The sequence below is a fragment of the Typopeltis vanoorti genome, chromosome 16, assembly GCF_054136105.1.
Source record: "Typopeltis vanoorti isolate ZY-2024b chromosome 16, IOZ_Tvanoo_1.0, whole genome shotgun sequence".
Lineage (NCBI taxonomy): Eukaryota > Metazoa > Arthropoda > Arachnida > Uropygi > Thelyphonidae > Typopeltis > Typopeltis vanoorti.
This window is the reverse complement of record NC_143564.1, coordinates 58,611,623-58,626,708: the sequence shown is the minus strand read 5'-3', so window position 1 is coordinate 58,626,708 and position 15,086 is coordinate 58,611,623. Positions and strand designations below refer to the sequence as shown.

General features: G+C 38.6%; 1 protein-coding gene across 1 annotated transcript in view; it reads left to right on the top strand.

Moving 5' to 3' along the window:
* Nucleotides 1-13,171, top strand: part of LOC150098050 (putative methyltransferase DDB_G0268948) — a 42,334-nt gene extending 29,163 nt beyond the window's left edge. The window contains exon 5 of the mRNA XM_090406666.1: nt 13,000-13,171. Within this exon, the coding sequence (XP_090262792.1) occupies nt 13,000-13,171 (172 nt within the window). The remainder of the gene's footprint in view (nt 1-12,999) is intronic.
* The last annotated feature ends 1,915 nt before the right edge of the window (nt 13,172-15,086 follow it).

Here is a 15,086-nt window from a genome sequence, read left to right as displayed (position 1 = left end):
TATGCTGGAACAGAATGCTACTTTATATAAACACTGTCTCCTATCATCATCAGCATGTGGTTTCATTTAATTTGTAATTAATTGTTCATTTCTAATCATGAAAGTGGAAATTAGATCTTCCTATCCTTCATGATTGGACATCCTCACACTGAAGATATTAGTTTTATGATTTAAAGACTTCATTTACAAATGTTTCTTTATTGAATAGGGCAGATAATGGCAGTAGAAAACTTTAGATTTTCTTGCTTTTTTATTTATCCAAATTTGTTAACTTTTTTCATTTCATTTTATTTATTTTTTACATTTGATAATATCCAAATTTGTTAACTTTTTTCATTTCATTTTATTTATTTTTTACATTTGATAATAACAATAATAATAATAATAATAATAATATATTCATTTAATTTTTATGTTGTATTATATTATATTCTCCGTGGCAGAGTGAAGACGAAGTACTGGAAGTGGGTAGAAGGAACGACAGGATCATGCGAATGAAATTGGGTCTTGGAGAAGAGCGGGTGGTCGTATTATGTGTATATGCCCTGCAAGTTGGATGTACAGCAGAGGAGAAAGATGAGTTCTGGAACGTATTAGATGAAGAGATGAGGGAACTGGAAGAAAATGAGATGGTGATTGTCGAAGGAGATGAAAGGGTGCATGGTGGCCACGGAGTGGGAATGATGAACCAGGAAGGAGACAGGGTTGTGGACTTTGCAGTAGCGTTTGATCTGGCAATTGTGAACTCATTTTTCTACAAGAGGGAAGAACATTTGATAACATTTAGGAGTGGTAACAACAGTTCACAAATTGACTACATTTTGACTAGAAGAAAACATCTTAAGGTTGTGACAAATTGTAAAGTAATTCCAACAGATCAAGTGGCACAGTAACACCGACTGCTGAGCAGACTTTAAAATAAGATCGAAGATAAGACCCTCTGGAAGCCACGGGATGAAGACAATTAAGTAGTTTCACTTAAAAGAAGAGAGTGTGAGGAATCATTTTAGGGAGGGGGTGTTAGAGAGGATTTCGGATGGACTGGAAAGTGTACAAGATTGGTGGAAACATAATTCAGAAGTAATCCTGAGCTGTGCAATCGAGGTGCTTGGTGAGACATCTGGAAAGATTAGAGAGCAGAAGGAGGGTTGGTGGCGGAATAATAATGTACAAGTGGCAGTGACAGCTAAGAGGAAGGCAAAGCAGAAGTGGGATGAGTCAAGAGTGGAAGAAGACAGAGAGGTGTACAGAGAGAGAAAGCAAGAAGCCAAGAGAGTTGTGGCACAGGCAAAAGCCATGACATATCAAGATCTGTATGATCAATTAGAAACAAAGGAAGGACAGAGAAAAATTTACCAACTAGTGAAATGTAGAAATAAAGCAGCAAAGGACATCTTACATGTGTGAGGCAGATCAAAGACGCTGAAGGAAGAGTATTATGGAGGGATGTGGACATAAGAAACAGATGGAGAATATACTTTGAGGGACTTTTGAATGAGGAAAATGCAAGGACTCACAGAGAAGATGGGCAGCCTTCTGAGGGGATGGTGCAGAACATCTGTAGAGTGGAAGTGACAGAGGCCATGAAGAGGATGAGGAATGGAAAATTGGTGGGCCCCGACAGGATTCCAGTGGAGCCATGGAAGGCTCTGGGGAAGAGGGAATTGACCTGCTGTGGGACCTGTTCATGAAAGTTTGCCAACAGGAAAATATACCCGAGGAATGGAGGGAGAGTACTCTTGTCCCCATCTACAAGGGTAAAGGGGGATGCACAAGACTGTAAAAATTACAGAGGAATAAAGTTGATGTCCCACACAATGAAAATCCTAGAAAGGGTTCTTGATGGAAGATTGAGGAAGGAGGTGGAGATTGCAAAGGAACAATTTGACTTCATGCCTGGTAGATCAACGACAGATGCTATCTTTGGGTTACAGCAGATGATGGAAAAGTTTCGAGAGAAACAATGGGAGCTACATCTGGCATTTATTGATCTGGAGAAAGCAAACGATAGTGCCAAGGCAAGAAGTCTGGAGGTGTCTGAGGGAGAAGAAGGTTCCAGAGAAATATATCAGGTTAGTGCGGGAGATGTACAGAAATGTGAAAACAAGTGTTCGGACCTGTCTGGGACAGACAGAAAGTTTTCAAGTAGCAGTTGGCTTGCATCACGGGTCAGCATTAAGTCCGTTTCTGTTTAATATTGTGATGGAGGTGGTGACGGAGAAGGTGAGAGAAGATGCACCTTGGACAATGTTGTATGCAGATGACATCTTGCTGTGTGCAGATTCAAGAGAAGAAGTGGGAACTAAACTGGAAAGATGGAGAAAAGTACTGGAAGAGAGAGGTATGAGACTGAGCAGAAGTAAGACAGAGTATATGTGTTGCGCAGTGGGTGGCGGCCAAGAGACAGATCTGGAGCTGGAAGGAAATGTCATCAGGAAGGTGAGGGACTTTAGATACTTAGGTTCAACAGTGGAAGAAGATGGAGGAGCTGAGAAGGAAGTGGGATGCAGGATACAAGAGGGTTGGAGGAACTGGAGGGAGATGGCTGGAGTGTTATGCGATAAGAGGGTGCATCTGAAAGGCAAAATCTATAGGACAGTTGTGAGGCCAGCTATGACGTATGCTATAGAAACTGTGGCCCCGAAGAAAAATAACATCAGCAGGATGGAAGTAGCAGAGATGAGAATGCTTAAGTGGATGTGCGGTGTGACCAGAAAGGATCGTCTGAGAAATTACTATGTGAGGGGAACAGTGAAAGTTACGAACTTATGAGTGAAGATACAGGAGGCAAGGTTGAGATGGTTTGGTCATATGATGAGGAGGGAGGACAAATATGTGGGAAGAAGGGTTATGCAGATGGATGTGCAAGGAAGGAGGAAGCATGGGTGGCCAAAGAAGAGGACTTGAGGATGAAGAACTTGGATGTGGTGACAGCCCAAGACAGGAGGATGTGGACGAGACTCATCATCAACAGTGACCCCACTTAAGTGGGAGAAGCTGCAGAAGAAGAAGAATTATATTATTTTCTTTTATGTAGTATAGTTCATATTTTTCATATTTCTGCATCTGGTTTATAATTTTTACCATACCAAACAAGATTAGAAAGTTATGCCTTTCATCTTCTGCTTGCTTGTTACACAAATAGCATATCAAGCATTTTAAGTAAATATTATAAATAATATAGATAAATTTCAGACACTACAGACATATACTAAAATGAAACTCACCCAGAATTTTAAGATTAAACTACTTGAGTTTATCATTGAATTCCTGATATGTACCCTCAAGGGGTGTATTGGGTACTCTGATAGTACTTACATGAAAAGTTTACATTATTAGTCCCTATCAACAATTTTCCTCCCCTATTATCCATTAAGACTCTATCAGATCTTATATTTCAGTCTCCTTAAGCACATCTTATTGCATTAATCCACATAAATCTTGATTTTCTTTGGAGTGTTTAGATACCAGTTAAGCATCAAACATATGGATGCTACAATGGCATGTTCCTTCCTAATATCTTCATCTTTAATATAATTCTGCCATTGATGCTATTTGTTCATTCTCCATAATTTTTTTTAGAACTGTCATATCTATGGGTTTCAGTCTTTGATCAGCTGCTCTAATTTTAACCCATTTCTCAGATTTATAAGTTAAAAGTAGTTTGAACACTTTCTTTCATATAGACAGTTTAGTGTTTTGACTTAATTTTCCTCTTATTCCACGAAAATTTATTCACTTGACTCCTTACTATACCATACCCTCACATATTCCTTCCTATTTTCATAGTGTTTATCTTATTGTTGTTATTAATATCTGACCTCCATGGAATCAGAGACTCATTGTGGGAGGTACATACTATGCACACAATGCTCATCTGACCGTGCTTTAAACTGATTCAATGTGTCTATATTCACAACACACTCAGGCAATGCGTTCCACTCACTGACCACTCTCCATACAAAGAACCTTCTCCTCACTCCTCTGCTCACACCCTCTGTATACAGTTTCCAGCAATGGCCTCTTGTTCTACCTCTCTCCCATTTTATAAATATCATCCTGATAACAACCCCTGACTAGCTTATATGTCTCAATCATATTCCCCCTTGTACTCCGCATTCCAAAGACCACTGACAACCTTTGTGAATCTTCTCTGGACCCTTTCCAACATATCCTCGTCACCATGAAAACCCGGCGACCAAGTCTATGCACAATAATCCATATGAGGCCTGATCAAGGCCTTATACAATGGCATCATGACCTATTTATTTCTGCATGTCAGGGTCCTCTGCATCATTGCCATTATCCAATGTCATGTATTCACAACTTGTGCAATGCAGCCCCTGAATTTCAGGTCCTTGTTCACTATCACTCCTAGATCTCTCATCTCCTCTACTTCCTTTAAAGTTTCCCCACCAAGTGTATGCTTCACATCCCATCGTTGCTTACCAAATCTCAAAACCTTACACTTTGCAACATTGAACTGATAGTTCCACTTATCTGCCCATTCATGCAATCTATTCAAGTCCTCTTGTAAGGCTATAACATCTGCTTGACTCTGCATTGCTTCTTCCCAGTTTTGAATTATTTGCAAACAGCTGCATATCACTAGTTAAATCCATCCCAATATCATTAACATACAAATTGAATAACAATGGTCCCAAAATTTAACCCTGCAGTATACCACTAGTGACCTTCCTCTTCCAGGATACTGCACTCCCATATACAATTTTCTGATACCTATCTGACAGACCATCACTGATCCAACTCAGTTATCCAATCTCATCTGTTTCAATTTATTTACCAGCTTATGTGGAAGTCTATCAAAAGCTTTTGCAAAATCCAATTTTATTACTAATTTTCATACCAAATTTGTTACTGCAGGTATTTAATTTAGATATGGAATCCTGCAAGCTTGTATTTGATTTAAGGGTATACCATCATCTGCATAAAGCAAAGAGCTGAGATTACTGTCAACAATTTTGATGCAAGGCCTAATGCCACTTTACTTTCTAATGTGATCTGTATAGATGATGAATAAGTGGCAGAAATAATGTGCACTCTTGTCTTACAGCTGATTTCAAATCATGCCTTCTTTCTGACCCTTGTTACCATCATGTGATTTCCTAGATCCTTGTTATATTCTCATGATTTCTCATTATTTGTCATAAAGTGAAAATCAGATGCCTACAATCCCTATTTGGCTTGAACTCAGCTTGTTCTTCAAAGATTCTTCCCTTCACAAGTTTTCTTAGCTTCATGTTGGAGGTTTAATGCTTCCAATATTTGATCTCAGTCATTGCGACATCATTAGGGAGTACAAATAACACTCATAACATACACACAAAGACAACACAGCACTCAGTGAAATACATGACTATGATGACTAAAGTTCTATCTAGGTGGTGTGCCCTCTATAGGCATTTGTAAGTGGCGTGGGTTGTAAATTGGGACCTCTGACAATGTTTCCCAAAATTTGTAAAGTTTTTGCACCCGTATTTGTTTAAATTTGGTTGATTTCTGAGTGCCACTGCAGATTTCAAAAATAGTCTTTCCTTTCTAAATTTACTGTGATGGAGCATGGTGGTTTTCTTCCAGATCCTGTCAGTGGTCCAATAATGGTTTGAAAGATCAGATTGACCATGTATTGAATACTACTAACAGGATCTTCTGGAAAAACCACCATGCTCAATCACAGTAAATTTAGAAAAGAAGGACTGTTAACTGTTAGACTTAAAGACTTAACTAGATGTGAATCATCATTTCCTTGTTGATTCACATGCAAATAAGTTTTTGTGAGGACTTGGATGTGAGGATTTCTGGAGTCACATAGAAAAGATTTTAAGTCATGACACTGAATTCTAACACTTGCACAAATCTTACCTGGAACACTTAGTTTTATTTCCCATTTTATAGATGATAATATTGAGCACTCTACTCCGATCATCTAGAATTCAACCTTCTGATCAAGTCTTCTAATTATACTGTGCAGCCACTGTCAAACTTTTGTACCTCTATATTTGAGTATTTCTGGTTGGATATCAATCTACTCTAATTTGGACAGACTTTTCATATGTCAGGTGTTTTTTATTCCTTTGTTTTTCATCATGTATTGATGTCTACTCCTGATTGAATATCTCTTGAATATGTTCTACCACTGTTTTTTCACTTCTTGTTTTTATGTTGATACCATCCATGAGAAGTTGGTTAGTCAACCTAGTGGAAAGAGCAAATTGATAAGAAATGGGTCATTAATCAACCTAATTGCCCTATTTTGTATTGAGTCAAGTATTTTTAGGAAGCTCTTAGGAACACCATCTCAAATGTTCAAGTAATATTCAATAGTTGGGTGGATTTGCAGTTTGTATAAGGTTAATAGCTGTTCAGAGACAGAAACTAAGATTCATCTTGAGCACAAGAGAAATCAGAGTTTTTTAGATGTGGAGAATGCAATAGTTGTAATATGTTAATGCCAAGAAAAGAAATCTCATCTTGTCTAGGGGATCTGAGTGTTGTCTGAAGTAATACTAGAAGAAAATTATTCCTTTTTTTTTTTTTCTTCTTTGTGTGGGAAATAAGGCAGAACCATGTTTTGTTAGCATTGAAATCGAAAAATTTATCTGAGTCCTACTCATGAATGGCACAAAGATCAGAAACTCTGTAATATGTGGTGATTTGTGCAGTGCAATGTCCACCTCTACCTTAATGCCATACTGCCCGAAACCCATCGCATTGTTTTCCCCTTGCACGATCATAACTCTTTTTTATCATCAACAGCACTCTACTTCTCTTTTTGCCTTTTCTGTTCTTTATGAAAAATATTATATCTTTACATCTCTATTCCTGTCAGGATGTCATCCTCATCTAATCATCTCACTTATTTTAACAATTTTTGAGTGAACACACTTGGTCAATGCAACAGTTTTGTTCTTATTTCTGATACTTCTGACATTTATATACAAACATAACATTTTATTTCCAAGTCTATTACAAGTTCCATCAATGCCACTTCTTAAACTCTTCACTCCCCTTTTACCCATCCCACACCCACCTCAAGAACCAAATGCCTCCCCTCCCCAATCCCAACGATCTCCTCTTTCTTGTTTACTTACACATTCACTTCCTCTTTCAGCATTGATCTTCCTCTTGCTATACTCCTCTCATCTCCCATTTCCCTGTCTGTCTTGCACCTTTCTTCTTTCATTTTCTTCACTCATACTATTCAATTCTCCATTCATAAGCACTCTTTCAATCCCACCTTCCTTACTCTTTTTGCTTTTCCACTTCGCGTCTTATCTGTGTGTTAAGGCTTAACTGCTGGAATAAACTCATGTTAAATGTTTAATGGAGTGAAACAGCACTATGAAAGGATTAATATTTAATTCTTTCAATATTTCATCCTGGTTATAGAGACATCATCAGGGAGTACAATATGACACTTGTAACACACACAGAGCACAGCACAAAACAAAGTGAAACATGTTCATGAAATGGATGCGGAATGAAATTAAGAGAATTCAGGTCAAAACTATTAAAATAAATCATGATGGCATGAAAGAGTTAACGAAAGATGAGCGAGTGGCATTGTATGGCGACTCCATTATTAAAGGTGTGCTAGAGGATAAAATGCAAGGTATGTTTTCTAGGAGGTAAAATGAATAGAGTGATTGAGGCATTGGATATGAGGTGGGAGCGAGCAAAAGAGTTAATTGTATTAATTGGTACAAATGATTTGAGAGAGAACAAAGAGCATGTCAGAATGAATGTCAGGAGGCTGCTTGGAAAGATAAAAGAGAATAGTGTGACAGGAAGGGTAGTCAGTGTGTTGCCTAGGTATGATTGTGGTGAAATGAGGCGAAGAGCAAGGATTATGAATGATATGCTGGCTGAAAGGTGTCAGGAGATGGAAGTACAGTTTGTTAATGTGTGGAATGAGTTTGAGGGACGAAGTGAGCTGTATGGGAGCAATGGACTGCATTTGAGTGGTTATGGTGCGAGTCTCTTGGAGAGACTGCTGCCGGAAGGTAGAGAAGTGAATAGAGAGAATGAATCAGATCAAGAGGGGAGTGATGTGGAAGAGCAGGAGAGTAAGACAGGAGAGATTGAAGAAGAATAAATGAATGGGGGGAAGTGAGTGGTATGAGTATAGAAAATGAGAGAATGAGTGTGCAAGAGGAGCAGGGAAACGGGGAAGCTCAAGGTGGACGGGTACACAGCGTGAGAAAGGTGGATGCTCCAAGAGGAGGCGAGAGCATGTGTAGGCAGGAAAGAAATGGGATGACCAGGGATCAAGAGAAAACAGATCAAATTGAAAAGGGTTCTAAAATGAAGAAGCAGAAAGGGAAATGGCCCCAGTCCAGCATGGAGAGATCACATCGAGTGACTGGTATCAGTGTAGCTAGCTGTAGATCCAGAAATGAGCTGTTGTGTTTGTATACCAATGCTAGAAGTATAAGAAACAAGGCGGATGAAATGGTTGCACTAATTGTGTCTGTTCACCCAAAGATTGTCGGAATAAGTGAGACATGGTTAGATGAGGATGACATCCTGACAGCAATAGAGATGGAAGGGTATGATATGTTTCGTGAGGATAGAAGGGGTAAAAAGGGAGGGGGAGTGCTATTGATGATAGAGAAAGAGTTATGTCCATACAAGGTAGAGATGCAAGAGGGAAATAGGGCTAGTGGTTTTGAGGCAGTATGGTGTGAGATAGAGGTGAATAGAATCAAATACTTGGTGGGATGTTGTTATAGACCTGGTAATGTGGATGGTGGTGATAGTGAAATGTATAGTCAAATAAGCCAAGCAAATAAGAAGAGGGTGATCATTATGGGTGATTTTAATGATAGCAACTGGAAGTAAAGAAAATGAGTTTCTTGAGATTTTGAGGGACTACCTCAGAGAGTATGTAACAGAGGGCACACGAGGATTAAGGGTCTTGGATTTGGTCATCTCATCAGAGGATGTAATTATAAATCAGGTGTCAAATTATCCACCAATTGGTGAAAGTGACCATGAGGTGATTACCTGGGTGGTTTCCAGCAGTGCAAGAACGGTATATGTGAAAAAAGAGTATATGTGGAACTACAAGGTGGGGGGGGGGGGATTATGAAGAGCTCAGGAGACAGCTTGCAGGTGTAACATGGAATGAGGAGTTAGCTGGAAAAGAGATCAATGCAATTTGTGGGATTTTCAAAAACTAGTTAGTAGATGCAATGTTTAAATGTATTCCAAGGGTGAGAAGGTTAAATAACGTAGGTGTGAGATGGACGAATAAAGAGATTAAGCATGCGATACAGAGAAAAAGGGCATTGTGGAGGCAGCATAAGAGAAGTGGAAGTAACCAATTTCATGAGGTCTACAAAGACCAGGCAAGGAGGGTGACTTGGTTGGTGAGAGTAGCTAAAGAGAGGTATGAACAGCAGTTAGCTAATGAAGCCAAAAAGAATCCTAGGGAGTTCTTTCAATATGTAGACAGCAAAAGAAAGAATGATTATGGAAGGATGACACTGATTGGAGGAAATGGTATAAAGACAGCTGTTGCAGAATGTGTGGTGGAGATACTTAATGACCAGTTCATAAAGATCTTTCAATCTTGTGAATGTGACTTCATGGAGAGATTGAGAGCAGTTGATGATGACGAGGAGAGACTGACTGTAAGTGAGCAAGAGGTGTTTGGGGAGTTGAGTAAACTAGATGTAAATAAGGCTGTGGGACTTGATAATATATCACTGCGTATTCTGAAGAAATGTGCCAGAGAGTTGACACCTGCCTTGACATATTTTTTTAATACGAATCTTGCACTTGGTCAAGTTCCTAAAGAGTGGAATGAAGGCAAGATTGTGCCACTTCATAAAGGAGATGATCGAACTCAAGCATCAAACTATAGGCCTATCTCTGTGTCAGGTGTTGTGGTAAAGTTGTTGGAGAAGCTTGTGAGAACTAGGATCCAGAGTTGGGTTGACAACAATGGTATAATCTTTGATGGACAGCATGGATTTGCTAAAGGGAGGTCATGTTTTAGTAGTCTACTTACTTATTACAATAAAGTGACTGCTTCCTTGGACAGAGGAGAACGATACATAGTAATATACTTGGATTTCGCAAAGGCTTTTGATAGAGTGCCTCATGATAAGTTGACAGTCAAACTAGAGCAGATGGGGTTGGATATTAGATTAGTGCATTGGATTGGAGACTGGCTATCTGATAGGTATCAACAAGTTATGTATGGGGGTGCAATATCCAGGAAAAGGAAAGTCACTAGTGCCTCAGGGGTCTGTTTTCGGGCCATTACTATTTAACTTGTATATTAATCATATTGGCGAAGATTTGGATGGAGATATTCAGTTGTTTGCAGATGATGCAAAGTTGGGATGAACCAAAAAGAGTAGTGAAGATGTTGTGGCCTTGCAAGAAAACTGGAATAAATTGAGTGATTGGGCATGCAATGGGGATGTGAGTTGAATGTTGCAAAATGTAAGGTTTTAAAATTTGGAAAACAAAGATGGGATGCAGAATTTATGCTTGGTGAGAATATATTGTTTGGAGGTAGAGGAAATAAGAGATCTGGGGGTGATAGTGGAAAGGATCTAAAATTTAGGGGACACATCACCAAAATTGTGAAGACAATACAAAGACTTCTGGGAATGATGCGGAGGACACTGACGTGTAGAAGTAGGGAGATTCTTGTTCCATTGTATAAGGCTTTGATCAGGCCACACATGAATTATTGTGCCCAGATTTGGTCACTGGGTTTTCAGAAGAATGAAGAAATGTTGGAAAGGGTCCAAAGGCGACTGACTAAGGTAGTTTCTGACCTCTGGAATGTTGAGTATGAGGAAAGATTGAGAAGATGTAATTTGCAGGGTCTGGTGGAGAGAATGAAGAGGGGAGATATGATAGAGACCTACAAGTTGGTAAGGGGTTGTTATAAGATCAATGGTGGAGAAGTTCTACAGAGAATAGTGGGAGATCAGGGGAGAACCAGAGGTCATCCCTGGAAACTGTATAAAGAGGGTGTGAGTAGGAGTGAGAGGCAGGTTTTTTTTCGTGCAGAGTTGTGAATGATTGGAATGCCTTGGCTGAGAGTGTGGTGTCTGCAAAGAGTTTGAGTGTGTTTAAGACATGGTATGATGAGATGTGTGTGTGTGATAAAAGGCCCTCCCAGATGAGTCTTTCACTCCATGAGGTCTTGGGAAATAATAATAATAATAATGAAAGACTATAGTCCTAACTGGGTGGGGTGCCCTCTATAAACACCTGCCAGCAGACTACGATGTAAACTGGGCTCTCGAAGTATTATGTTTCCCATATTTTGGGAAGTTTTATTTTTATGCAACCATATTTATTCAAATTAGGCTGATTTTTGAGAACTGCAGCAGCAGCAGATTCTAAAAAGAATCTTTCTCTTCTAAATTTAATGTGGAGCACAATTGTCTTTTTCCAATTGTTTCTGTGAGGTGTATCCATTGTCTGCAAGCCAGATTGACCATAAACATGACTGCAGATGTATTTATTATGTTCTTCCATGCAGATGGTAGCTGATCTTTCTATCTGTCCATAGTAGGCTAACTTGTAGCAACAAGGAACTCAATATACACCTGGAACTGGAATAGGAGGATATTGGTCTTTAACAGAGCAGATATAGCAAAAGAAAAGAGATCTATGATATCAAGAGAGGGAAACTTTTTTTAAAAGCAGTAAAGTGTTATTTAAGGAAATGTTGATGAACAATGTGGTGATGTCAAAACTCGTTAGGATACAATATCATTAACAATTAGATATCCAATAGAACTTTTAAAATGGGAAGAATTTTTTTATGTATGATGTGGTATGACCAGTAAAGGGGACAAAAGATTTTGCTGTTTGGATAATTTATAGCAGAGAGAATTGGAAGAATCTACTATGGGTCTTGGGTTTATGAATTTTGGGTAAGACTTATATTGTGAAGTGATGGAAACAGAAGGATTTAAGTTTTTTTGTGATGTCAGGAGGCCAGAAAGAAACTTTTTTGAGTATGCATTTTAATTTCTTGATTTGTGATTAATGGGATCATAATCTAAAAGTCTATAGGTGCTAGTATTTGTTTAGATGCAATGGCAAAATTGTTGCTGAGAGCTAAGATGCTAATGACAGCTTCATTTAGCCTTTTTTTGATGACACTGTCTGTTTCTTGAACCTGAGGAATAGAGAAATCCAAAACCTTTTGTTATTGATACAACAGGCTTTTGGATTTTTCAAGAAGTTTTTATTTTCAAGAATTATTTTTGACCAGAGGCTTCTGAAATATTAATGAGAATATAAATTTCTGTGTTGAGAATTGCTGAGAGCCCTTTGCCAGAATGACATCAAAAGAATCTTGAATATACTAAATACAAAGAGGTCTTTTGATGCTGATGGTGTTCATCCCCCCCTCTACTTAAAGTTTTGCTTCATGATGTTGTTTGTCATATAGATTTAAACCTGTATTTAAACATGCAGCCGTAGTGTTTATGTTCATGACAGATTAAGAGCTCTTTCTTGATTCAGTGGGTGGTGGTGCATGGCCATTCTTAGTTGGTGGAGCAATTTGTCTGGTTAATTCCGATAACGAACGAGACTCTAGTCTACTAAATAGGGGACCGATCACTGAAGTCGGTCCGTCTTCTTAGAGGGACAAGCGGCGTTTAGCCACACGAGACAGAGCAATAACAGGTCTGTGATGCCCTTAGATGTCCGGGGTGTATGCGCGCTACACTGAAGGAATCAGCATGCTCATCGCTGTCTGGAAGGACTGCGTAACCCCATCAACTTCCTTCGTGATGGGGATAGGGGCTTGTAATTGTTCCCCTTGAACGAGGCCGGTTTTCCTTGATTCTCTTCACCGAGTGTCTTGGGTGACCGGCACGTTTACTTTGAAAAAATTAGAGTGCTTAAAGCAGGCGCAACGCCAAAATAATGGTGCATGGAATAGGACCTCGGTTCATTTCTTCTTTTTCTCTTTTTTTTTTAACCATCCAGGGTGACAGGAATCATTACAGAAGTGACAAGAACAGTATCAAGTTACATTGGATATTTAAATTCCTGGAGTGCATATCAGCAACTATTGAGAGAGAATCCAGAAAAAGCCAATCAACTACTTAAAGAGTTTGAAATCAGGTTTGAAACTGCATTCTTGCAACTTATTGTTTAACTTAAGGAATAATTTAATTGAGTGATGAAAAATAATTATGTTTAACATGTAGTACCTCAAGGCATATGAATTTCTCACAAAACCTAATATTCATAATGTTTAATTTCACTAATTAACTTTCTTAACACTAAGATTTTCCCCAAGAAAGGAAAATCCAAATACATATTTCAATTGTTGTTTAGAAATTGAAGGCCATGAGATACTGGTATCTTTGTTTAAAGAAAACAATCCTGACTAATGATATTAAAAACTTCATCAAAATGTTCAGAGCTAATCGACCCAACAGTGTTTGGATGAAAACAAGAATAAAATTTGGCTCTTTCTGTTGTACTTCAAGAAAAAATGTGGATAAAATTTGACCTCATCTATAAACATATGGAATTGAAATCTTTGTTAAAGTTGTCATCTTTATATCGTGAAACAGTTTTGGCTTTTCAATATTTTACATACATCAGCAGTACAACAGCTGCATATTATCAAATAATTAAACAGAAAATTTCAATAGAAATCCATCAGTTATTATTAGATACAGATTTGTTGCGAATAAACTCATGGAGACTATGTTTGAATATAATTACTTGAATTAAACTAAATTTAGTTACATAGTGTTTTGATATTCACATCACGATCATCTAGCAAATCTGCATACACAATAAGGCAAAACTACACCTCATAAAAATCTAACTATAGAATAACTGATTTTATCAGCCATGAATTCTCTTTCGAACTCTTGTGAAAAAAAAAAAAAAAAAAAAAAAAAAAAAAAAAAAAAAAAAAAGAACTGAAATAAAGAAAGTTTAAATAAAGTCCCCCCCCCCATCTCTCATCTTGTTGGAACAGTGTCAACATCTTGAGTTTTGAGAGAATGTGCTAGGGAACTGACAGTGCCTTTAACCTGGCTTTTCAATGAAAGTCTGGCTTCGGCAAAGGTGCCCAGGGAATGGAAGGAAGATAAATTAGTGCCATTGCATAAGGGTGGTAACAGACTGGAAGTGTCTAATTATAGACCAGTCTGTGTGTCATCAGTAGTTGTTAAGATCTTGGAGAAAGTAGTGAGGGACCGTATACAGCACTGGGCAGATGAGGATAATGTTATCTGTGAGAGTCAACACGGATTTGTGAAGGGGCGCTCTTGTTTTAGCAATATGCTAGCCTTTTATAATCAAGTTACAAGAACATTAGATGAGGGAAAGGCATATACTACAATTTTCTTAGACTTAGCGAAGGCATTTGATAGGGTGCCACATGATAAGCTGATATTTAAGTTGCAGCACATGCTTTGGATGTCAGATTGGTCAACTCGATTCAGGATTGGCTGTCTGATAGGTATCAGAGAGTTGTGTATGGTGGAGCAGTTTCAAGGAGACAGAAGGTTACAAGTGGGGTCCCACAGGGCTCAGTACTAGGACCTATATTGTTTAACCTTTATATCAATGACATTGCAAGGGGATATTCAGTTGTTTGCAGATGGTGTGAAGCTGGGAAGGATTATTAGTAATAGTGCAGATGTGGTAGCCCTTGCAAGAGGATTTGAATAAGCTAGATAGATGGGCAAATGAATGGGGGAGGGTGTCAGTTTAATGCAGCAAAATGTAAGGTCTTGAGGTTCGGGAAACATCGATGGGATGCTGCATACTCTATGGGAGGGGTTATACTGGAGGAAGTTGGGGAGACAAGAGATCTGGGGTTGATGATTGATAGAAACCTGAAGTTTAGGGGACATATTGCAAAGGTGGTGAAGGTAACACAGAGGATTGCTGCAATTATGAGAAGGCCACTGACCTGCAGAGATAAGAGGGTTATCATTCTGTTGTATAAGTCTCTGATCAGACCACACTTGGATTATTGTTCTCAGATTTGGTCCCCAGGATTTGAAGGGGATAAATTAACTGTGGAAAAGATACAAAGACGGATG